The 25,019-nt window shown below is 41.9% G+C and overlaps 3 protein-coding genes across 5 annotated transcripts; 2 read left to right on the top strand and 1 right to left on the bottom strand.

The window, feature by feature from the left end:
* The first annotated feature begins 340 nt into the window (after positions 1-340).
* Bicd (Microtubule-associated protein Bicaudal D) lies at positions 341-11,757 on the top strand. Of its 3 annotated transcripts, none has more exons than XM_077413944.1 (8): positions 341-1,818; positions 2,370-2,510; positions 2,588-3,424; positions 3,529-3,675; positions 3,915-3,947; positions 4,685-5,120; positions 5,233-5,487; positions 6,164-11,757. In XM_077413944.1, the coding sequence occupies exons 1-8, from the start codon at positions 1,612-1,614 to the stop codon at positions 6,442-6,444; spliced, it is 2,337 nt and encodes a 778-aa protein (XP_077270070.1). In that variant the 5' UTR covers positions 341-1,611; the 3' UTR covers positions 6,445-11,757. The 3 variants fall into 3 exon arrangements, with proteins under 3 accessions (XP_077270070.1, XP_077270089.1, XP_077270080.1); XM_077413963.1 differs by lacking the exon at positions 6,164-11,757 and adding an exon at positions 5,757-6,155 and having other exon boundaries at positions 359-1,818; XM_077413954.1 differs by lacking the exon at positions 3,915-3,947 and having other exon boundaries at positions 368-1,818.
* Positions 11,758-13,002: 1,245 nt separating this feature from the next.
* On the top strand, positions 13,003-15,674 carry Bcs1 (mitochondrial chaperone BCS1). Its single transcript, XM_077411909.1, has 7 exons — positions 13,003-13,622; positions 13,710-13,904; positions 14,014-14,153; positions 14,229-14,423; positions 14,711-14,944; positions 15,035-15,205; positions 15,272-15,674. Exons 1-7 carry the CDS (start codon positions 13,450-13,452, stop codon positions 15,532-15,534), a joined length of 1,371 nt encoding a protein of 456 aa, XP_077268035.1. The 5' UTR covers positions 13,003-13,449; the 3' UTR covers positions 15,535-15,674.
* Positions 15,675-16,689: 1,015 nt separating this feature from the next.
* LOC143900472 (uncharacterized) lies at positions 16,690-21,413 on the bottom strand. Its single transcript, XM_077411867.1, has 7 exons — positions 20,376-21,413; positions 19,768-20,036; positions 19,113-19,596; positions 18,489-19,034; positions 18,094-18,344; positions 17,642-17,892; positions 16,690-17,557 (listed from the first exon to the last, which is right to left on the bottom strand). Exons 1-7 carry the CDS (start codon positions 20,487-20,489, stop codon positions 17,265-17,267), a joined length of 2,208 nt encoding a protein of 735 aa, XP_077267993.1. The 5' UTR covers positions 20,490-21,413; the 3' UTR covers positions 16,690-17,264.
* Positions 21,414-25,019: the final 3,606 nt, after the last annotated feature.

The following is a 25,019-nucleotide window of genomic DNA, read 5'->3' on the forward strand; positions in this document are numbered from 1 at the left end:
TCATGCGGTGAAAACATATTCTAAAAATTCCTCGTAATACATATCAAGTGACATGGCCGGAAACCGATTTAAAGCTGAGCTATCCCTAAGCTATATGCAGCATATCACCTCGCTAGAGGCATTCAGGGACAAGGGATATATTAAACTGGATCCTGAGTCAACACGGTAACGCTTTTCCTTCTAGAATTTCTCAGGCTCTTTCCAAACGTGCCGGACCGTCCAATTAATTTACGCTTTGTGATTTTAGCGAGGACGCGTTATGCCCGCGTGTACACGCATGGATCGCCGCCCGTCGATGAGAATTACGTAATTACACCAGCGCACGCGTGCTCCGGGATGTTGGATCCACGCAATCTGCTGCGTGTCGATATCGTAAGTAAATGCGTAAATAGACTCTCGTCGGGGATTGATTAACTGATAAATAATCGGCAGTCGCCTTGGTATGTTTTATATATCTCGTGAATCTCTCACAGAGAATTTCTAGAGGAGAAAGTCTCTCCAATTAAATTAACGCGCTGTTACACAATAATTTGCTCCGCAATACGATTCTAAATTGTTTAATCAGCAACGGTACGCAATGCCGCGGACTGAATTATAAATTCTTGCGATTTTCGAACGGAATTCAACGGTATAGTCTCCGCACGAGTTTTCACCGCGTGGAACAGAGTAGGTAAATCGCCGTGAGACTTTTTGCTTCGACAAACTTCAACGCTGAACTTGGCTAAACGTTTCTCCGCGGTTCTGTCGTTTGCCATTTTCTAACACTACGCATTATATATTTTTATCCATGTGGCCGTTATCGCCGAGCGACTTGGATGACGCTTTATGAATGAGCGGCTATGGAGAAAACAGGTGAATGGATGATCGAGCGGGCCCATGGTATACCCCTAGAGGATATATAAATAATCCCGTGGCGTCGACGCGTGAACGCTGACATCCACGTGTCTCGATAAAGCGAGCCTGTCAGGTAGGCGGTGAGGAAAATCTTTTATCAACGCTGGAGAGCAGGGAGAGAAAGAGAGGGTCCGGCTGGCCTCTAGCGCTGGCATGGACGAGCGGAACGTCGAAACGAGTTAAAAACCAGAACCGTGGAACGCGCATCCGGTTGTCGCGTGATCTCGCCCACCCGCGCCCCGTGGTCGAATCGTCGTCGTCGTCGTCGTCGTCGTCGTCGTCGTCGCCGTCATCGTCGCGCCGCCGTCGCGTCTGTCAAAATCGGCTCGGAGTAACTCTCGCGGCGACGGTCAGTGACGGTGGTAGAATCAGGTAGAATGTGAAGAGCCAATAGGACTAGGAGGTGGAGTCGCACGCGTCGTCGAAGACACGAGGCGTCGGAGGTCGGAGGTGAAAGAAGAAGAAAAAGCTCGGCCGATTGACCAAAGGATGAGTTCGCGTACGGGTCACGCAACCACGGTGACCGGCGTCCATTCGTTTCACTCGCGATAACGGCGAGGTGAAGGAGGTGGTGTAGAGGGTGACGCGAGAGGAGGAAGCGGGAGCGGCACGAGGAGTAGCAACGCCGGAGGGGAGACCAGCTGCGTCTTCGTCTTCGTCGTCGTTGTCGTTTTCGTCATCGTCATCGTCGACGTCGTCGTCATCGTGCAGGCAGCAATGGCCGCCCCCGTCGACGGGCTCGAGGAGCTCAGGACCGAGATCGAGCGTCTGTCGCGCGAGCTCGACTTGGCCTCCACCGAGAAGATACAGTCGGCGCAGTACGGGCTCGCGCTGCTCGAGGAGAAGTCGGCCCTGCAGCAGCGGTGCAACGACCTGGAAACGCTCTACGAGAACACGAAGCACGAGTTGGAGATCACGCAGGAGGTTAGTGCGAGGAGTCCGGGAACCCTTTGGGGCCCGACCGCGTGTCGCTCGACACGCCCGTGAAAGGGAGAGCAAATTTATTCCACTCTTGCGACAGTTTGATCGGCAGCGGCGATTAATGGTGTAACGATAGAAATGCGTGGGTGAATTTTTAATTCCTGTACAGTAAACAGTTTAATACGGAGCGTATGCGGCAAGAAATACCGATTCTCTTTCTTGGAGTAGAACAGGTAGGAGGACAGGGTAGAATCAACCGTAACAATTTGACTGCAAGAGGAATGTAGAGTGACTCATTCAGTGCGCTTGCATTGGCCAATCCATGCACAGATATCTATATTTAGTTACCTGATCTGGAATGCTGTTTTTGGAAAAAAAATATGTTTACTCGTTATTGGATATGTTATTATTTATAATTCAAAGAAAGCAAATTCTTTTCTCCAGAAAGTCTTGAAACTCTTATCATTCTTATCGCTCGTGTGCGTCACGTAAATGCAATTCTACTTAAAAGATGTATCTTCCTGAATAAATTGAATATTTTGTCGTTACTTTAGGCGCTAGCAAAGTTCCAGACAACCACGAAAATAACAGCGAAGAGCGGCATCGAGCAGGAAGAGAGTCTTCTTAACGAGAGTGCTGCTCGGGAAACGTCTCTACAATCGCAGATCATCGAATTAGAAAATGAAACGAAACAGGTTTGTGTGCAGTTGGTCGCGATTATCAACTCGTGCAAGACGGAAGTGCGATAGGACGAGTTACAAATTGTTTACAGTTGCGACATGAATTGGAACGAGTGGAGGCGGAGCGTGATCACGCACTGCAGGAGCGCGAGGAGGTCGGGAAGGATCATCAGCAGACGGAGATGGAGCGCAAGTCGTTACGTGCCGAATTACGAGAGTGCAGAAACCGCGAGACTCGCCTGCTCCAGGATTACTCCGAGCTGGAGGACGAGAATATTTCATTGCAGAAGCAGGTGTCCGGTTTGCGGTCCAGTCAGGTGGAGTTCGAGGGTGCCAAACACGAGATTCGCCGGCTGACGGAGGAGGTCGAGTTGCTGAACAGTCAAGTGGAGGAGCTGACGAACCTGAAGAAAATAGCGGAGAAGCAGATGGAGGAGGCGTTGGAGTCGCTGCAGGCCGAGCGCGAGGCCAAGTACGCTTTGAAGAAGGAACTGGATCAGAGGATTAACAGCGAGTCGATCTACAACCTCAGCAATCTGGCGCTCTCCATCCGCGGCATCACCGAGGATCAGACGATATGCAGCGACGGTGAGGACGACTCGCCGGCGCTGCGTAGAATCGAGGCGGACTTGAAGACGCAGGAACCAGGCACGTCCGCGACCGACAAACAGGTTGACTTGTTCTCCGAGATACATCTGAACGAATTGAAGAAACTGGAAAAGCAGCTGGAGCTCGCGGAGACCGAGAAGGCGCATCTGACGCAAAATCTGCGCGAGTCGCAGTACGCGGTCGAGAAGAGCCAGGCGGAATTGCAATCGTTCGTTGCGCGAATAGTGCAGCTGGCAGCGCATGTGCAATCGCTACATCATCTTCACTCGAAATTGCCTGATAAGCAGAGCGAAGAGACGACGTTAGATAAACTCAATCAGGTACACGTATATGGCTTTTTTTCAATTAAAATAGACAAAAAAATAAAATGTTTCGTGTTACTTTGTTATAAAATATTATGCTAATGACACTACTGTTTTAACAGGCCGTTGTGCAATATCATCAGTGGAGCACCATGTCTGCTCGCGAGATTAATCAGTTGCAGAAAGATCTGTCTGAATTGGAGAACGGTTTAACCGTGTCCGACTCCACGCAGCAGCTGAGAACGGAGCTGACGAATCTGAGGAATAAGGTATACATTTATTCGTATATTACTTACGATTTCTTGAGATGTACTCGCAACGGCGTTATTTCAAAACTCGCGACGAAGAGCGAAGGTGTAAGTTAAAAAAATAGACTGTTATAAGATGTAGAGAAAAATGAGAGAGAAAGAACAAGAGTTTGCTAGTGGCAAGAGTATAAGTGTATGCGATACTGGCGCAATTGTCGCGCAAAAACGATAGACTTTGAACAGAAATTGTGGCGTTTCAGATACCCGAGTCAGAGAAGAGCCTTCGAGAAAAGGTTGGGTTACGTGTGGTCCCTTTGACGTATTTACCAGATATTTTAATAACAATTTGTCTTGTTGGCTCCTCTAATGATGATCCGTACAGTGGTACTCGCTTCTCAGTGTCCTAACAACATCCACATATCGCTTCCTGTCTATGATGATACTTCTTCATATATTTAACCGTACATGTTTTCGAAGCTACTGACGAATTCACTCCATTAAATGTAGATCCACGTGTGATGATAGTCTTACTCCTCTGAGCGCCGTAGAAATAAATTATTCGTGTTTTCACACATGGATCCTAGCATCAAACGCATTTGAACGAAATATCACTATCGAGTGCTCGAAAGAGACGACGTACGGATCGTAATATATGCTATGCAACGTGGCTTTTAAGACAGAATGCGCTTAGGAACGAGAAGTCAAAATCGACCACTTTCTTTCTACCTAAATTTCGTGCGCATCTAACGTCAGCATGTCGAACGGAACTCGCCGAGCCTGTTTTGCACGATGCTCGAAGAAAGAGATCATCTACAACCTGTAATATTTCTCATAAAATCTCCATGCTGCACTCGCAAAACTACGAACCTAAAACTACTATCCAATTATTTAATACATACTATGCAAACTCATCTCATGAACGAACTTCCGATAAACACGCAGTAATCAGGCAAAACGTACCTAACGCATTTATTGCGACCTGGTATCGCGTTTTCGTTCGCACGCTTGACATCTCCCTCCTTCGTTTCAGCTCCTGGACACGGAACAGAGGAGCATGCAACTCGAGTCGGACGTGTCCACTCTGTCGAAACTCACCGCGGAAGCGGGCGGTTTCCTCGATTCTGCTCAGAACGACCTGCAGAATCTCTCCGACGAGCTCGCGCAGCTCTATCATCACGTGTGCACCGTTAACGGCGAGACGCCCTCGAGGGTGGTGCTGGACCACGAGAAGTCGGAGATCGTGCCCGAGAAGGAGGAGGAGGACGGCAAGATGGACTGGTGCCGAACTCTGTTCAAGACCGACATCAAGATTAAGGATCTGGAGAGTCTCAGCAAAGCGAAGGAAATTGCGAAGCACATAGAGACCGCGATGGACCAAATAAAGCATCTTAGAAGTTCCGTAGAACACACGATCGAACTGTCTAAAGTCAAAGGAATGCAGTCCAATATTTGCAACGTTTGCGAGGGTAAGTATATGCCTATAAAAGAACTTGTTTTTTTTTTTATTTTACAATATAGACGTAATATAAAATTTCGTTGATAAATAATTTTTAATTTTAATCGATTCGATCTTTTCAGCTTCTGTCAATGAGAACAAGGCGGACGTAACGGACCTTCAAGAACAAGTTATCAGATTAAAGGCCTTGCTGTCCGCTAAGCGAGAACAGATCGCCACACTGAGAACGGTGCTTAAATCAAACAAAAACACGGCGGAGGTGGCGTTAACGAATCTGAAGAGCAAATACGAGAACGAGAAGAGCATCGTTAACGAGACGATGCTCAAGCTGAGGAATGAGCTCAGAATGTTGAAGGAAAACGCCGCGACTTTCTCGAGTGAGTATTTAATTTCTGTAGCTCTTTTCGCTTTTCCTACGCGATTAGACGTCTTTAATTTAATAGAAAAACTATTAAAGAAAAAAGAAATTAAGACGTAATTATATTAATTTTATTGCCCTATGAATCTTACTAAACCTACCCATTTTTCAAGATACTTTTACAAAACCTGCAATTTGTGATATATTCAATAATGTAACTCTTTTTTTCTATTTTGTCCTACTAACACTTTTGCCTACTAACGTCAATTAAAAATTGGGTCTTATCAGTCGTAATGAACGTGCTACTGTTAATACTATGGGGTACCGCGGTTGACTTTTCAAACTCTCTGATTCTGTGCCATAACTACTGTGTTGCATAAAAATTATCAAGCGTATACTGCCATGTAACATTCCTCTCCTAAGTGTGACTAGTCAAGCATTATCGCGCGCTTGTTTCGGAACGCGATGCAGTATCTACGATGTACCTGGTTTTTGGTTGACGCATTTTTATTTTCTGCCATAACTTTATATACGTATATATGTAAGGGTGCCTTTCGTTCCTTCGTGGAGTCTAGTTTCGGCTTCATCTCCCACGGGGAATTTCGGTATGCTTCCAATTCCAGTATCCCTCCATCCTCCATCCCACTCGCTTATCTCTACATCGTGTTAAACCCTGCTAACCATGCGCTGTCCAGGTTTGCGTGCAATGTTCGCTGCACGCTGCGAAGAGTACGTGACGCAAGTGGACGAGCTTCAGCGGCAGCTCACCGTGGCGGAAGACGACCGGAAGACGCTGAATCAACTGCTGCGCCTGGCGGTGCAGCAGAAGCTCGGTCTCACCATGAAGCTGGAGGAGCTCGAGGTCGACCGGGAGCTGCGCAACACCAGGCGACACGCCGCCGGCGCGAACGGGCGCGGTAGGCCGCGGCTGTCGCAACAGACGAACCGTCCCCACTTAGGCAGAGATTTCTTCTAGAAAATGATGAAGATGTGGAGTAAAATATTCTGAGAGAAGCGAAGATTTTGAGAACCTTTTCGAATTTTTCTACTGCTCGTCGCCAGGCCTCGCGTTTCGCGGGTCTGGAGGACTCTAATGAGTATACAATTGACTTCTTCGTTAGAGAGAGAACGTCCGCAGTCTCGTTATCCGTAATAATCGTTTCGTCGCGTCGAAATTTCCGCGACGCGGTATTTTTACAAAGGGATGGACGGATACGCGTGAATGCTCGAGAAAATGAAATAAAAACGGAAAAGAAGGGAAAAAAGAGAAAGAAACGATGACGCCGTCCTCATTGATACGGGGGAGAATCGCGCTCGGTGAACGGGGGAGTAAGGGCTGCGTTTTGAAGGGCTTCGAAATGTTCAGTTTTTCACACACCCCATGGATTTTGCTCCATATCATAGAGTCTCTTCGGGGAGCCTCTGCCTTGTGTTACCACTATTGTTAGTAGAGGAATTTAGGATACAAACGCGAGTGTAGGATACAATACTTTCGTTGACGGCGCCCCCGCTGTTTCGCGGAGTTCGCTACGCGCGTGTTTCAACGCGAAATTATACGTTCCGCGACGATGCGCGTATAGCCGTGTCAAACTGTTAAGTGCATTAAATCAGCGCGAGCGTTCCATCGAATATATTCTCGGTCGTTTTTATTGTACGGAGGAAACGCGCTCTACGTTTCATTGACGGATCGATTCGTCGAGCTCTATTACCGCTTTAGCACGCTTATTTATTAACGCTTTACGTATTCTGAACGATTCAAGGGATATTCCGTTGATGGCCCGTAATGTAGCATAATATAATCGTCTCCGGAACGTTTCGTCGGACAAAAAAGCTTACGTTGAAAAGAACGCACGGCGGTAAAAGAACGTATATACTGTTTGCAGGTAGTGAAAGACGGAGGAATTTTACATCACGTAAACCATAGAGACAATATTTAAATATCGCGCGTGGACCGGTAGCATTTATAATCAAAGTAGTGAGATGGAATGTCGTAGGAAAGTAGACTTGAAAAATTTTAAACGGTAGCCGAGTAAAATAGACACGATATAGGGACCCATCTTCCAAGTAGTACCACCTCAGGTTACTCGCCATCCGGATGCATCAATTAGTCCACCCATATATGCTCACTTATTTTATTTTAAAGATTTATTTTTATCCGTGAGAAACCGTTTTTTGATCCCAAACGCAGGAATATTTTAATACGCTGAAAAATGGAACGACTCGTACTTCGTATCTCGAAGAGAATACAGTATTATAGAGGATTATATACGAGATACTAAGATATGAAGAATGCTATTTATTTCGACGTTGGAAAAAGGAATTTTATAAATAATTCTAGGCAGCATATCTTCCTCTTCGAGCCGCGGAGTCGATTGTTCCAGTTCTAACGGTATCCAACGCTTATATTTCTCATCATCGGAGATCGGTACACGTTTTCTCGTTGCTAACTGTGAAACTCGCAACGCGCGATATCATGTTCTTTCGCGATTTTGTTGTAGAAACGGCCTAAACGGGCTCTAGATCATTTTTACGTTGACTTCTTGGCAGCTTGTTGAAACCTACACACCTATTGTTCATTAGAAGTTAACTAATTAGCTGCAGCTATTCGATGCAGGTTTTTTATCACCTTGTTAAGTTATGTTTATTTATATTTTTATGTATATGTTTTCTATTGTGGCAAAGCGCTTCGCAAGGCAATTTTTAACACTTGACGCATAATCATCGCTGATCTCGTTCGACGGGATTAGCGAAAAGGTTCTTTGGTTTAACAAAGGGGCGCGCGGCAAGAGCTCTAATTACGGTTTTATTGATTACCGCTATCTTGTACTACTTTTGTAGGAGTGTAATTATCGTGATAAGTGTACTCACAATTAGTGCATCTCGCAGGATGCTCTTTTACTCTGATATGTTCTGCAGATACGTCGCGCATCACGCACATATATATTTCTCTAGTGATATAACTTATAGATTGTGCAAAATAAATCATTCCAAATAAAATGATCATGTAACTGTTCAAAGTTTCGAGGAAGTATTAATCGTGTTAGTATTTTATGAATATTGTTATCATCATTATCATGCTGTGATGTGCGCGCGATTTAAAAAAAACGTAATAATAGAGCGTCCTGCAAATAAATTTTTATATGTATACAACATAAATGATCATGGATTGTGTTAATCAAATTTGTTATCGCGGCTATTGCTATTGTCTTTATCATCATTGCTATTATTATCGATATTATTGCAATTGTATATTTATTATTGTAACTATTGCCTGTATATCGGCTTCGTCGCGGTAAGACAAATACCTAAAGAGAATTTATCGATCGTTCATCGACTATCAATCGAATGGTCAAGTTGTCGCTATTATATTATATCTATATTTTGTAATTATATCGCATCACCTGTGTCTACGACGCGCGTCGCGAACGGAAGCATATATTTCCCGTTTTATACAATTCAACGTCGATCATATTCTGTCCGTATTCGGAATAAAGCATTTTTCTCAGATTTTTATATTTATTTGCGATTTATTTTTCCTCGTGTTTCATACGTATCAAGATCTTTTATGTTCGAATGATAACACGCGGTGTAATATGACTAATTTACTTTATTAAGAGTCACCTGCACTAACTTGTAACGCAATAACTCGATTAACGGACCTCTTTCTAGATTTTAAAGCTAATTACAATGCCTAGATGAGAGGAGAAGGAACACTCGTTCAATCACACTCTGATCTACGTTGGTGCAATCGGCTCTGAAGAGCTATAATTTTACTTGTCGATTCTAATCCCAAGTATTAAATCTTCGGGAGTAGAAAAGAAGGAATTCCGACGAGATTCGTACGCATCACTTAGGCGCTAGACACAGGTCGGGCTAATTTGTGTCCAAAAACCGAGCCAGTCTCAGAACCACCGTCCCTTCCCTTCTCGCCTCGCGCCACCGTCGGGAACGAGCCAGGCAAAAAAAAAAGGAATATGATCCTTCCGTTTCTCGAGAAGCTGTCCTCACTATTTTTCACGAGAAATTTCGTCCTCGACTCTACCTAGCCGTCCGCGCTGCTCCACGCGACTGGAGAGACATTCGCGTCAGAGATATATCGGAACGTATTAAATCTGTGTATTGTAAAGATAATTGTAATTCGGCGATTGTGCATAATTATCGACTTACTTAATAGTTACGTTGTATTAAACAATTCGATAAGATCTTTAGAGACAGTAAAATCCAGCGATAAGATCTGTGCAGTTTCTATTGAAACTTTTCTGCTCCTCGTTGTCATTGTTGATGTTCGAAAAGATCACGATAATAATGGCACAATTTCCGAAGTCGTTAAAAAATTGACGAATGTCCAGTTGTGTGGAAGCGCACACCTTCGATAACATTTGCCAAAAATAATTCTGTCCTTTCGAGGGACCGACACGGTCTTTTTGTACATTTACGTCCTTCACAAAGTTCCTCCACGTCGTAAATGGTTGCGCTATCTCACCGTTAATTGTCCTAAATCCTCTTTTAGAAAAGGAATCCTTGCTCTTTCATTTTTCGTGTATTATATAATTATCGACCGGCGTTTCAAGTTAATAATTCATACATCATAATGATTTTTCTGCCTGTCTTTCGAACATTATTTAAACCGCTTTTTTTTCTGAAAAGGATCCCGAGGAGTACGCAACCGAATTATTCGTCAAGTTCGTGTTTAAGATTATTAAGCTAAAGAAAGAGAAGAAGAAACACAGAGCGAGATTGAGACAGCCCAAGTTAAGAAGGAGAGGGTACATCGTGAACAATAATATCAGGATCTGTCCGCCGAGGATTGGTAAATAAATAGGAATCGGGACGGCGGACAGATTTGCTCAAGGCTTCCACAAAAGCTCTCATTGCGTCCCGCCCGGTGAGCTTCCCGACGGTGGTGCGTTTAGATCACGATACGTGAGACTAGACGTATAAAAAGAAAAGAGAGAGAGAGAGAGAGAGAGAGAGAGAGAGAGAGAGAGTGAGAGAGAAGAATGGAACTCGATTAACGAGTCCGATTAGCTGTAACGGCGTAGGCTAAGGAATTAACTGACTGTGTAATGTATGCTGGAATTATTATCTCTAGGAGAATTTCGAAGGAAGAGCTCTCGATGTAACGATGCGTGTGTAAAAACGTCTTGACAGACGTACTGCGCTGTAACCCGGGTCCATGTTGCATTTACGCGAGATATCTTTGCAAACTTCGCCATTCGGAGATACGTATTTCCTGGCAATAATTTTGTGAGATGCGAAACCGAACGACACTATCGGATGATATATTTTGCGGTATGCATTCCGTATCTTTTTACTGTATATAGCCAGTAAAAAGACATCATTTTTAATATATAATATTATGCGGCACTACAAATTACTTCTTCAAATCGTGAAATATGTTTTTCGAGATTTCTAGATATTAACAAATGATTGCGGTTTGACGCGACGTTTCGATTGCGATTTTAATCATTGAGAAATCTATAAGTTTCATCAAAGGATTGTACCGATTTTTTTTTACTATTTTACGAGATTAATTATGGCATTAAATATTAATTGCATTCTAGTGTAGGATATGCGTGTAGCTTAACTAATTTTATATTTCATGGGAGATAAGTTAATTGCGATTTATAATATCAATTATGCAACGTTAATGGAGACTTTTATATAATAATTGTTTAACTCAACGTGTAGATTCGGTATTGAATCGTTGTATTGGCCCGAGGGGCGGATTTGGTGAATTTAAATGATAAAAAAGAAGAGAAAGATCTTTGTAACGAAATTTGAAGCATGGACCCAGAACATTTGTACATATTGTAAATGCACTCTCTAGCGTTACAGCATTAATAATACATTTGTCTAAAATTGTACCAACATTGCGGAGATTAGCACGAACGATTTATACATACACATATTATACGAACGTGTCAACGAGCGTATTATATTTTCTCCGTAGTTACAATAGAAACGTTAAACGTTAACATAGGAATGATCCCGGAACCGGAACCGACCATTGTGTAGCAACCTCGTGATTTTTTTTATCTATTGAGAGTTAATCGGTGCAGAGAGATGCCAGTCATTTTAAATTAGCTCGGAAGTAGATGTTCAGTGATATTGATTGCAAAAGTATCTTTGAAGATGGAAAGGAGGCAAAAAAAAGGTAGAAAGAACAAGATGCGTATTCAAGCCACACTCGTGGTACCTGGAGCTGTCGTTATTAAACAATGGTACGCTATACGTAGTAGAGATTCTTTTTGTAACACAAAGTGAAATATAATCATTTGTAACAGGACTGCATGCAAATTAATTTTCTCTTCTTTTTCCTTTCCTTCCTTTTCTTCCTTTTCTTCGTTCTTTTTTTCATTATCGGTATGTTACATTAAGACTTAATTGTTATATATTATGGAATTTATTTCGAGCAAAAAATGCGAAGCTCATAAATAAAAAAATAATTAAAAACGTGTGTGTTACATATTTGAACGTATAATTAGCTTCCCTTTGCTGACATGTATGTACATATAATAATTAAAGATGGAACAGGTATTACAACATATATATATAAATTATGATAAACATCTAATAGTTGCTTTCCATTTACACTCAAGTGATCTGAGTCACTCAGTTATGTGAATAATTTTATACTCAGGTAAGATTTGCATTTACCTACTTATTTTTCAACTGGGGAGTTATGACGTCACAAAAGTGAGAATTATCTGAGTTTTGGTGTAAGCGGAAACCAACTATTATGTTCGCAAAATATATATTTAGAATACTTAATTATATTTGCCTCTGATTTTTATATCTACGCTCGTTTCATATTTCTCGACTAAAAATACCGTTAAATAAATTTGCGATAGAATTATTTCGAGCAGAGTTTATCTCGTGATCCGTACCTTCTTATTTACGGATAACGGGATATATTTATAATACTATCTGGGACAAAAGACTATGAATAAAACTCAACTAAAAAGATTCGATGTAACTTTTTAATTTTCAATTTTTATATAAATGCATAGTCATTATTGTTATAATTTTATATTAATATATTAGTAGTCAATCGATTCTCTCAGTAATTTTATAAAAAAGATTAGAACCCGAGAGAACAATATAAATAAATAAAATTATTAATTTCGATGAACTCTAGAAGATATTAAAAATTTTATTAGGGTCAAGTTGTAAAAACACACGGATATGAGGCCGTTGCAATTAAAGCTCATCGATTTGTAAATTATCTCGAAACTTTCTAGCTACAATTCAATTATTGCTTCCGTTTTATAAAATTCCTCGATCTAAATCTTAAAAACATTATCATGATAGTGCAATATTTTTTTTTCTTTTAAAATCGCTCAATATTTTATTACGAGTATATATGGAAATATTCGTAATATATACATTGAGCACTTTTGGCGTAATATTTTTTTTTAATTAGTATAAGTTAGTTCAAAAAATGTAAATTACGCACGTCGCACGTGTAAACGCATGCCGCGTCATCCGCGGCATCATCGCCGCAGAGCTCTGCAATTATCGGCGCGCCGGAATCCGGAATGTTTTTCTTGGCAGTGCAGTGTTTTGTGGTGTGGTGTAGTTTTGCAGCACGTGTTCGAACGCGGGGATCATATGAAAAAAGCTCCATAACCTCTGATTCCCGTCAACGTCGCGGGGCAGAGCGACACTTTTTTCTGCCAGATTCTTTCGTTTCATGTAAAAACGCGTCGATTGAGCATAATTTCATTGATATTTGAGGTGAGGCCTCTAAACTGTATAATTACCCACGTTTCCTCAATCATTTGGTGTTCACTTGCATCACTGATGGATGCTGATGGCATAACCTCTGCTGTATACTTCAAGTCACTTTAAACCTGTTTACATAATTCCACAACGATCACAATAATTGGAGGACTCAATAATGACAATGAATAAGTTTGCAACAGAGAGAGAGATTGTTAATTAATATTAATTCATCTATAATATGTAAAAAGTTTTTATGTTACTGGTTGTGCAAATTTGTGCGGCATCAATTTGCATCATGACATTTTTGGAATACGTGCAAACTCTGTCCGATAATCCTTATTTCGGCGCTGGCTTTGGTCTGTTTGGACTTGGAGCCGGAGCTGCCTTGTTGAGGAAAGGCGCTCAGTTTGGAGCTGTGTTATTCAGGTACGACGCCAAACGCGTCGTACCACCGCTTTATATAACAAACTTTACTCTCGTTTCTTTAATTTAACGTGTTATTTTTTTTATTAGACGACATTATATGATCACTCTGGAAGTGCCGTGCCGCGACAAGAGTTATCAGTGGCTCCTGCAATGGATCACGGAAAAAGGCGCAAAGAAGACACAGCATCTCTCTGTGGAGACCAGCTTCGAAGAACAGAGGGAAACCGGCCACGTAAAGACCAAATACGACTTTATTCCTAGTATAGGAACTCACTTTTTCAGGTCAGGATATTGCCAGATTTTTCAAACCGCTTATACGAATTACTTTATTGAACTAGAACTAAGGTTAATCCCGTTCGACTTCCTCCAATATCTCTCCTAATTTCAACAGGTACAATGGCAACTGGATAAAAGTAGAAAGAACTCGAGAGCAACAGACTTTAGACCTACACATGGGCGTACCGTGGGAGACCGTACAGTTAACGGCGTTCGGCAAAGACAAAAGCATATACATCAATATTCTCGAAAAAGGTTGAGTTCTTACAAATATTTACAGACACGTTGCTTAACAATTGGGAAATCAGAGGCAATTCTTAATTCGTACAGCCAGAAAAATGGCTTTGGAGAAACACGAGGGAAAGACTATAATGTACGTTGCCATGGGGAGTGAATGGCGGCAATTTGGGCACCCTAGGAACAGGAGACCACTGGAATCGGTGGTGCTGGACAACGGTATCTCCGAGAGGATAGTAAACGATTGTCAGGAATTCATCGAGAATCCGTCATGGTACAGCGAAAGAGGTATCGAGCTGATTTAATGTCCATTTCTATCAATGCAGATTAATTTTAATCTCGGTTTAGCTTACTCTCCTTATCTTTTCCTAATTCTTAGAACTAGAAAGAGATAAAAAGTAAGCTAAACCGAGATTAAAGTTAATATACATTGGTGGAACATGAAATGGGGGGGGGGACATAAGATTCTCATTTTCCGCCCTGATACAAATCGCTGATGTTACTTGCCAGCGGAATGAGAAACCGATGCTGCACGTATGTATTTTTCGGAGAGTCAGAATCTACAATCTTTCTAGGGATACCGTATCGCCGAGGCTACTTGTTGCACGGGCCTCCAGGATGCGGCAAGTCTTCGTACATTACCGCGTTGGCCGGGGAATTGGAACGCAGTATTTGCGTTTTGAATTTATCCGAGAGAGGCCTGACGGACGACAGACTGAATCACCTGTTAGCAGTAGCACCGCAGCAGACTATCGTCCTGCTTGAAGATATCGACGCTGCTTTTACTAGCAGAGAAGATTCTAAAGAAGGTAAATATCCCTGAGGCATAAAATGAGATATGAGATATTAGAACGATAAATGAATTATTTGTCAATTATTCTGATATACCTTGCTTTCAGTCAAAGCAGCGTACGATGGTCTCAACAGAGTGACGCTTAGCGGTTTATTGAACTGCCTGGATGGCGTGGCTTCTACGGAAGCTAGAATATTATTTATGACAACGAATTATTTAGGCAGATTAGACCCTGCGCTGGTTAGGCCCGGCAGAGTCGATGTAAAAGAATACATTGGTAATGGAAAAGAATAAGAAAAATAATAATTGAAGAACCTAAATAATTATTTTGTTATTCTCTCAGGATGGTGCAGCGCAAGTCAGGTCGAACAAATGTTTCTAAGATTTTACAAGAAACCGAAGAAGGATTCTGACAAGGAATCGGAGAAGGATTCTGACAAGGAACCGGAGAAGGATTCTGATACACTTGCAAAGGAATTTGCGGAGAGCGTTATGTCTTTCAACAAGAACGTCAGTCCGGCGCAGATTCAGGGGTACTTTATGTTTCACAAGAGTAATCCCGACGCGGTCGTAAAAAATGTCGCGCAAATCTGGGAGCTCACGTGATAAGTAGTGAAATTGTAGTTGTAAGTTTGAAGTAGAGCTACATGTGATGTCACGTCGACCGCGGTGTCCTCTTTCTATAATATAAAGATACATTATTATTATTCTTAAATAAAAGACAAACCTGTGCAACATGGAGAAAATGAGTCTAGTAATCATTTTTATTTTCCCTTATAAAACAAATACAAAACGAGGCGGAGATCTCAATGGATGTAGTTGAAAATATTTCTATTAATCGTGTGATATATACAATACGTGGTACGATATATCGCTGACGTACAATGTCACGTATTGCAAAATACAACGAGACACATTCTCACTCATAATGATATGACGTACATAATACTTTTATACCATTCAATATTAATGCATGAATGAATGGGCATTTGAAATATTAGACGAAATTTACCTACAATATTTCTCACATTTTTACTAGTGCACTATTTTGCATTTGTACCACCGGTAATTGTATGCGGACGAACTATATGAATACTGCTTCGTTTAAAAAAAAAAAAATAACTTTTAGAACAGGAAATTTTGTAGTATGTAAAATCTCTATTTACTATAATATCTAAAATTGTGTAATATGGACACTGATTTTTAGTCGGATGCTGCATTTAAAAAATTGGTATACATGAAACAGTGACATAATCTTGTGATAATGTAACGGCAACATTAAACATTATATATGAAACAGTGACATAGTCTTGTGATACTGTAACGACTACGTTAAACTTTAAAAGAACTTGTGTGCACGTATAAATATGATGGAAAAAAAGATAGTTTACACATCGGATGTATCTTGGCAGCCTGTTTGAAATTGATTCGCTACACACTTTTCTAATTGGAACAATCCAATTTGTACTGTAGTTTTAAAGCAGATTCATACGTATTAATTAAATATATAGAATATACACTATCTAAAATCATCTATGGATGTATATATATAAAACTCTTACAAAGAAATAATCGAATAGGGGAGTTATATATCGAAAATAGATCTATCACTGGATTCGTTAAGAAGTTTCTTGGATTTTCTATGCTACACAGCTAATTAATAAGTAGTTTATATGCCGAATCAGCAGATATTTGCCTTTTACCGAAATCATTTGATATTCAGATCTTGTTTTCTTTCAACCATTAAAAATATTTACAACATAAGTGCTAAACCTTAATTTAATGAAGTTTGATCGTGTTGTATAAAAGTCAATTTTTAATATACAATAATTTCTAATTACTGCACATTATTTAAAGAGACAATATATAGCAAAATAAACGTAACGCACATCTTTGCTCTACTCTATACGATTTCATATTTACATACTATAGTTTTCATGTTGATTTAAATTGGTCTAAACGCTGTATGTCACCGTAAAAGTCTCTCTTTAAAGTTAATAATAATAAAGTTAATAACGCGCGCGCGCGTTTCTCAGATATATAACAATAAAATCACCTTTCTTCTTGCACGTGCACGCACTTGTGCAGACGTATCGTCTAATATTGCAATTTATGTTAAGTTAAATCGTACACAAAAAGTCGCAACCGTTAAAATACTTATCTTAATCGTATTGACAGAATCTTTGCATCATCGACTCTCAAAAGCTTTCTCAATTGCAGAGTCTTTCGTACAAACCTAATTTTACGGAGCTCTAACAAATGGCAAAGTTCAAACGTAACTTGAACCTTTCTATTTTCAGTCCTACATACGCGGTTCAAATTATATAGTGGTGTATTTAAAAACTCCAAATGTACGGCTCGTAATTTAGAGGGTCCGTTTGCTCCATGTGACTCGCGTGACTACTGCCGCCGACCATGCACGACGGATAGGCGACGCCGGAATTACTCGAGCTCGATACGGGCGGAACTATCGGTGCCAATCTGCAGTCCGGTCTCTGTTGCATTATCGGGCCCATCGGTTGCATAGGTTGCGGTGCCAGTGGTGGCGGAGGTAGTTGTGACTGCGGTAGGGTAGGAGGCGGCGCGGGAATGTGCACCATTATGTTAGGACCTGGAACGTAATTTGCCACTGAAAAGTGGTTTTAAAAGTAATTAAATTTTCTTTCCGATTAAATGTACGTATATGAAGAAATATACACATTATGATACTCACTGTTCTCGGGATTATGGAACGGTAATGCAGACTGTTGCGGTATTATGTTCGCCGGAGGCGGAGTCGTTTTTGGCGGTGGCGGCGGTTCGTTGCTCTTTTTTTTCCGCGCGACGCGTTTCTGACTGTTGTTCATTATCTGACTACGTTTCTTATCACTACTTTTCTTCTTCTTTTCGATCGGCATTTTCGGCTTGTTGGGGCGATTGCCACTCGGCTGCCACAGGTGGACTGTGTGCACTGCATTGCCTTCGCTAAAAAAAAATATATATATATGCAACGTTAATTACAAGTTTCGTTTTCTACGTTACAAAAGATGTTCTACAATTAGAAAGTAATTTTATTTTTAAACAGATGGCAACAGATTTTTAAATAAATTTATGTCTTAGAAAAAATTTTAGGAGTTTCTCAAGAATATTTGAAAAGGAAAATTAAAAAGATATAGTTCATCTAACCCTTGCTTTTTGCCCAACTTCCAACTGTGTATCCCAGCCTTGTGTAGCCTCTCTCTAATTGTATCCACACTGCACTTAAGACCTAGCGCAGGTGCTACATATTTAGCGGCGGTGAGAGGATGCTGAGTAGCCATCGCGACGATGGCCTCGTCCTGCTCCTTGGTTGTGATTCGACGTCGACCCTTTCGTTCCTTCGTTTGCACATTGCCTTCCTTATGCCAACGTTCTAACCATCTTTTAACAGTACGTTCCTGATTAATTCAAAATCATGTCCATGTAAATCACTTGCGTTAACTCTCTCGAGTTTGTAATACAACTTTAACAACTATTCACATATGGCAATATACGATCTTTAATTCAAAACCTAGCGAATAAGAGCAATACTTTCAACATACCGATCTATCGATCGCCAGCGCGATAGACAGAGTGGACAGTCCGGCCTCGGACATTCCGATCATGCGGTTCCTGAGCTCCACGCTAGTCTCCAACGTTCCCTTCGCTTTGCCGCCTTTCTTCGCTCTCTTCTGCCGTACCGTCTCCGATTTCTCACGGCTTTTCCGCGACGATTCCCTACCACTCTGTTGGGGTTCGCAGGACGACTGGCTATTCTCGTTCGAGCTACAAGTGTTCGAACTATCCGAGCCTACTATCACGATCGTCTGCTCGGGACTAGGTATGCCAGACTGCAAACGCTGATGTTGCTGCTGAATCTGGTGCTCTACTACCGACAATCGCTGCTGATCGAGATTGTGATGGTGAGACTGATTGTGAGTATTCTGCTGATGCGGCTGATCCTGCAATCGCGCCTGCACTTGTGCCTGCATGTGCTGCTGGGCCTGTTGCGCGTGATGCTGCTGCTGCTGCTGTTGCTGCTGTTCTTGCTGCGTGTGCAGTTCTTGCAATTGCGTCTGCGACTCGTGAGGCATGGGATTTGGTTGTCCCTGCGGACAATATACAAATATAAGATTCATGCCTTGTATACGCGTATTGCATTTATGCTTTAGAAAATAAGAACAAACCTGTGGATAATGGTGACTGCCTTGCACCAGATCTAACGGCCAATTTTGTACCATGCTCAATCCCGGATGCTGATAGATGGGTTGCGGTTGTTGCACCAAGCTCAACGCGTTGCCGAACTCCGTCTGACTCGTGGATACAGGCTGCGTGGAGGGTTGCATCTCGGTGACTTGAGGAGCGGAAGGCAGTGGAGGAAGATTTTGCTGAGGAAACACGAATCCTTGTTGCTGCTGCTGCTGCTGTTGTTGTTGTTGTTGTTGTTGCTGCTGCTGCTGCTCGGTGTTCTGGTTTTGCTTCAGACTTTCCGACGGTGCGCCATCGCCGGAGTATGCCTTTCGAGATCTGATCTTTTTCGAAGGTGTCTTCTTTTTAACCGTGGCACTAGGTCTCTCAGGCCTGCTCGAGTCCTTGGAAGTTTTCTTCTTGCCCAACTGGGTGCCGGTCGGCCGCCATACCGCCTGCTGAATTGCCGCACCGTCCGCATCACTGGAAAATAAATCGAATAATCAGAAAGACAAGATAAAAATTAAACTATTCTTACAAACAAGATGCTTGCTCCTTTGTATTAAGAATCTTCTGAGATCTTACTTGAACAAATTTGGATTTGCATAATAATCTGAAAGAGTGCAAGTCTAAAATGCATTCAAAAATATTAACCCCAACGGAATCCTTTGCATGTATTTGCGCGAGGGGCTCCAGTTGTGAATTCCAGCCTTGTGCAGCCTTTCTCTCACGGTATCCACGGAGCAGGTGAGACCCAGCGCAGGAAGCACTGCCTTCGCCGCCGTTATGGGCGTTTCAGAGGCCAGACGAATGATCGCTTCGTCCTGCTCCCGAGTGGTGGCCCTTTTGCGTCCGCAACGATCCCGCGTCTCCACCGTGCCCTCCTTGTCGAATCTATTCAGCCATCTCTTCACCGTACGTTGCTGGAAGCGGCCAAGACATGCATATTAACAAGTGTAGATGGGCTCCCAGCAAACCTCAAGTAATATGTAACTCTTACATATAAATTAGAACTTTCTACTCAACAATTATATTGCATTTAAATTCTAACTTGCATGTATAAAAGTTATATGTTACTTGGAGTTTGCTGAGTAGTCGCAGAGAAACTCGACAAAGCACGCAAGAGTCAAAATACACTACAATTTCAAACGTTAGAAATTGAAATTTATTAATTGCACGGTAGTCGAGTTGCTCGATTACACGCGGCAATTGTTATAATTGTCAACAAAAAGGTGTGAAAACAAGGAATGAGATTTATTTACCGAGCAATTAACCGCGGCGGCAATTTCTCTTAGGCCCAGACCGGCCTCGTACATTCCCACCATCCGATTCCTCAATTCGGGAGTCGTCTCGTGGACGCCTCTCGTCTTGCCCATCCTCCTGCTCGTCCTCGGGGCGACGACGTGCCAAGCGGGGATTTAAATCGCACGCGAACGCGTGACGTACGCGAAAGAACGCGAATCACGTGACGAGAGGCGACCACCGATCGTCGCCTTCGAAACACTCTCTCTCTCTCTCTCTCTCTCTCTCTCTCTCTCTTTCTCTTCCTTTCTCTCTCAAAACTCGGCTTCGCGGCCACTCGCGAGCATCCTGGGCCCTGGGAAAAAGGATCCGATTCCCGGATTAACTCAACGATGAGTGTCGTCGTTCCCGCGGGCCGTCGACATCGCCGAGCGTCGCCGAAGACAGAGTCTGTCTCGCTCGCCGATTCTCGGCGTCGCCGTTTTTTTCTTTCACCCGGACGCCTCTCCCGCACCCGCATAAGCGACTCTTCGCGCGGCGATCGGCGATCCACCACCCGCTCGCCTACGTCCTCGCGCCGGGTCCTCTTCCTCGCCTCGTCGAAACGCGCGGTCGTCCGCTCCGCTCCGCTCCGCTCCGCGCCGCGCCACGGCGGGACGGAGGGGTATACCCCAGCGGGAGGGACACGCGGCGCCGCGGTCAATACAACTGCCGCCGGCGCCGTGGTACAGTCCGTCGAGATTCTTTTGTCCCGCGGCGCGGCGCGCGGCGCCGACGTCGGCCGGCGCGTCGCATATGAGCGTCGCGACGTCGGGACGGGCGCGCGTGAAGAGCGACGCGGATCGCACGCGTGCGGCGGGATCCCGCTTCCCGGAGTCGGAGAGCCTCGCGCGAGGGTCGAGGTCGAGGGTCGACGCGCGTCGTCAATTAGGATCCCGCGGACTGTACTGTACCGCGCCACCGTCGGTACAGTCCGTGGCGAGCGACAGGTGTGTCGTTCGAAATTCCAAAACTCCCCGATCCGTGTTTCGTTTCGGCCCGCCCGCCGAAACTCAGCTAGGTGAAAAGGGGGAAAGGTGGCGATGGACGCACGATTAACGATATATATATGCACATATGATATGCCCGACGTGATCCCGTCGCGTTCCCGAGCAGTCCGCGAAGAAGGGCGGTCAATACTTGTCCCAGCGCGGGACGGTCAATTTTTGTCCAGCGGACTGTACGCGGGAAAAGTACAGTCGGTGGGAATTAACGGCCGCGGCGGCGGCGGCGGCGCGGGCGTCGGGACGAGATCCTTCTTTGTAATATTTGTTGGGATAACGAATTGAATTAAATCGCGTCGCGTTCTAATTCGACGATTTTAGAGAATAGAATATTGATCTTGTAACTTTCATTTTTTTAAACTGCTCAATCATTTTTTAAGACAGTCCGAGCTTATTATAAGAAATGTATATAAATATATGGCACATCACCGCTGCACTTTGTGGGACAAGTTCTTGCATTTTGATTAGAATTATTTGATGTCTGCGAGCAATTATTCCAATATTGTTAGCTTTTTTCAGTGGCAATCTGCATTCAAATTAAAGCTTACTCGCTTACTCTCGTAACTGCTCTTGGTTTTATTTTTGTTTTCTATTATATTCTTCTTATTTTTCATTCAGCTAAAGGATATTTTTTCCTGTTATAATAAAGGACTATTATTATTTATTTTAATACGGTGTGATTTAAGGTATTCCTTTCACGGAGGAGCGTATATTTTGTACCGTAGGCGCTTAAGCGGGGCCTCAGCAAACTCTTGTATATTGCATTAAACTTATATAAAATCACGTTATACGTGATTATTATGTTTAATTATAAGAAAAAAGTGAAAATATTATGTGTATTTAGAAATTTTTCATTTTTCGGTAAATTTTACTGTCAGAACAATATGGCAACGCTGCGCTTTTCAGGGCGCCGCGTGTAAAATGTGAAGTTGATAACAAAAGTGTCCATGTGAGTGTCACGTTCATCGATCAGAGAATACTGTGACATTTTCTTTTTATCAAAGAGATATTTTATAATAATAATGTGTGATAAGAAACATAACAAGTGAGGAGTAATGTGGGCAAAAATAAGGGACACGTTGTGAAAATAAAAGTTGATAATAAACCGTACATTATATATAAACTGAAGTGTGACATGAGCGCACCAGCTTGCAGCGCCAGCGTTGCCAAATAATTCCTTGAAAGTCGCCATAAAAAATATTCATCTATAAACCACATTTTAAGTCAACTTTTAACATAGATATTTTGTTTAAATATTCGGTGACTCTGTATTTTTATCGGCACTATCGAAAGTATAGAGTTTAGCGAATATGTGTGTGTGTGTGTGTGTGTGTGTGTGTAGTGCAGTTAATATTTAATATCTTAAATCTTAAGATAAACAAATTATTACATTGAAATGTAGAAAATTGACTTTTTCGATAACGTCACATATAAAATATCGAATTTTCAAAGTCATAATTCTTCTTTATATGTTCGGTAATGTGGTTTAATTTTTTTCTGGCGTAAAGATATCAAAAAATCAGTTAATTCTCAAGACTTTGGTGTCCTGAAAGGAATACCTTTTAATTCAATATATTCGCAACGGCGATCGACCTCGTTTATGTCAATCAAACGCGACCGACTTTAACATGAAACGAGCGCTCATTCGGGGACGGCCGATGGTCAATAATTCCGCCGGCGACTGTACCGGAGAGAAGTGAGGTTATATTCGGGGACCCGGCTCTCGGGCGCGCTCGCGCACCTCCACCGGAATTATATTGACCCAGAAAACTCTCGCGCGCGGCGTCCCACGTGTGTCGCGCTTTCGCGCGATGCGCGATGCGCGGACGCGCCACGTGAAAAGATCGCGGATATATGCGACGAATAATGCGTCCATTTTCTAGTTCCGCGCATTTTTACGCTTTTCGCGCCCAAAAATGACGCGTCCGGGCGTACCGCCAAGCCCGCCTCGGATGACCTTTAGCTCCTGTGTCAGAATTGAGAAGATGGAATTCCAATTCGTATTTTTATGTATCGCGTAATACGAAAGACGTTTGGAAAATTAAAATGCACACGCGTGCAAAATATCTATTAGAATACATCCATTGAGAAGATAATACACGACATGCAAAGTCACGAAGTTCTGATTAAAATTTGACAAAATGTCCAGTCAACGCACCGAACATCAGTTGCGTTACCTATATCGATGTTATAATTTCGCATTATAATAATAATATATGTATAACAAAAATATATAACATGCGTGTCGTGTTTAGATTTACAATTGTTGAGTGCGAAATTATACCATATCGATTTAATGTAACTGATGCTCGGGTGTTGACTGAGTGAGATTAATGCATGCATTATTTATTATTGATTAATACGTTATACATTTATCATTTTTTTTTATAAAGAACTTTGTTTATAATAAGGGTAGTAGAATATTTATGAGAAAATCAGTAAAAAAAAGAAAGAGAATAAAATCAAAGAAAGTATTAGAGGATCTCTTTAGAATAGAAATAATAACAATAAAATAATAGTAAGAAACAAGCGTAGCAATAAAAAATGTAAGAAATTATGCTAATTAAAATTTATATACAATTTAAAATAATATTGTTATTTCTTGCATCTTGCATTAATAAATTCTACATATCTCGCGAGCATTATTTTAATTCTCTTTTATAGAACCTGATTTCCCTAATTTTCTGTATAGATACGCAATATCTGCGCCTGTAAATGCAACACGCGCTACTCGCGCGGAGAGGCAATTAACATGGCGAGATGGGGATAAGAGCGACTTCGACCAAACTCCAAACTCTGATCAGAATTGCTTAAAGCGAAATTTCTAACTGTATAAAGAAATTAACTTTATCCACGATAGTACAGATGTGTTACTTAATTGACAATAAATTAATCGCAGATTAAGTTAAGTGGAATTTAGTCGAAGTCACCCTTATAATCGGTTACCGTTGGAAACAGAATAAAATAGAATATAACTCATTCCTCGTACAATTTTATACCGAGTCGTTTTATCAACGAAGATATTGATTAATCTACTAATTATGCGTGCAGCATTTGTTAAATGTTGACGCGCGAGGGACAAGCAAGTAGTCGAGACTGTAATTGATCGTACAAAATATCCATTGACAGATCTCTTCACTTTACTTGCGCTCTGTATTTCTTTCCTCCTTTTCCTTCCTTCTTCATTGGAAGTCAGGAACTAACGGAATATTATGTATATTTTATTTTAGAACGGAACTGATGCGATAACAGCAGAAACGATGTGCACGTTCCTCGTGCGGCCAGTAGAAATGGACTACATTGGTCGGACAGCATTCAATGAAATAAATGTAAAGCTATGACTTCAATATGTATATAATTATTTTCTTAACTGCAGAAAGGATATCGTTCGAAATTGTTACTGTAATTAATCGGTACAGAATATTATGAATTAACCGAATTAATTTAAAAAATTGTTAAAGATTTAAGAATTATGAATGATTGTTGAAAAACTTCCTTTTCTATAAATTCTATTCGCGATTCTTTTATTTTGTCTATAGTATTTCGTAGTTAAAAGAATGCAGAGTTATTTCAGGTATCTCGTAACGAGGGCAAAAATAATGATGATAAATCTCGACAGGG

Source organism: Temnothorax americanus, unplaced genomic scaffold (assembly GCF_048541705.1).
Source record: "Temnothorax americanus isolate GAGA-0224 unplaced genomic scaffold, ASM4854170v1 Scaffold10, whole genome shotgun sequence".
Lineage (NCBI taxonomy): Eukaryota > Metazoa > Arthropoda > Insecta > Hymenoptera > Formicidae > Temnothorax > Temnothorax americanus.

Bases quoted from the DNA above. Each gene is read 5' to 3' on its own strand.
- Bicd (XM_077413944.1), top strand. From the start codon at position 1,612: ATGGCCGCCCCCGTCGACGGGCTCGAGGAGCTCAGGACCGAGATCGAG. The intron at 1,819-2,369 runs GTTAGTGCGAGG...TCGTTACTTTAG, and splicing joins AGTTGGAGATCACGCAGGAG to GCGCTAGCAAAGTTCCAGAC. The intron at 3,425-3,528 runs GTACACGTATAT...CTGTTTTAACAG, and splicing joins CGTTAGATAAACTCAATCAG to GCCGTTGTGCAATATCATCA.
- Bcs1 (XM_077411909.1), top strand. From the start codon at position 13,450: ATGTTACTGGTTGTGCAAATTTGTGCGGCATCAATTTGCATCATGACA. The intron at 13,623-13,709 runs GTACGACGCCAA...TTTTTTTATTAG, and splicing joins TTTGGAGCTGTGTTATTCAG to ACGACATTATATGATCACTC. The intron at 13,905-14,013 runs GTCAGGATATTG...TAATTTCAACAG, and splicing joins ATAGGAACTCACTTTTTCAG to GTACAATGGCAACTGGATAA.
- LOC143900472 (XM_077411867.1), bottom strand. From the start codon at position 20,489: ATGGGCAAGACGAGAGGCGTCCACGAGACGACTCCCGAATTGAGGAAT. The intron at 19,035-19,112 runs GTTTGTTCTTAT...TATTGTCCGCAG, and splicing joins GCAGTCACCATTATCCACAG to GGACAACCAAATCCCATGCC. The intron at 17,893-18,093 runs GTTAGATGAACT...ATTTTTTTTTAG, and splicing joins AAGTTGGGCAAAAAGCAAGG to CGAAGGCAATGCAGTGCACA.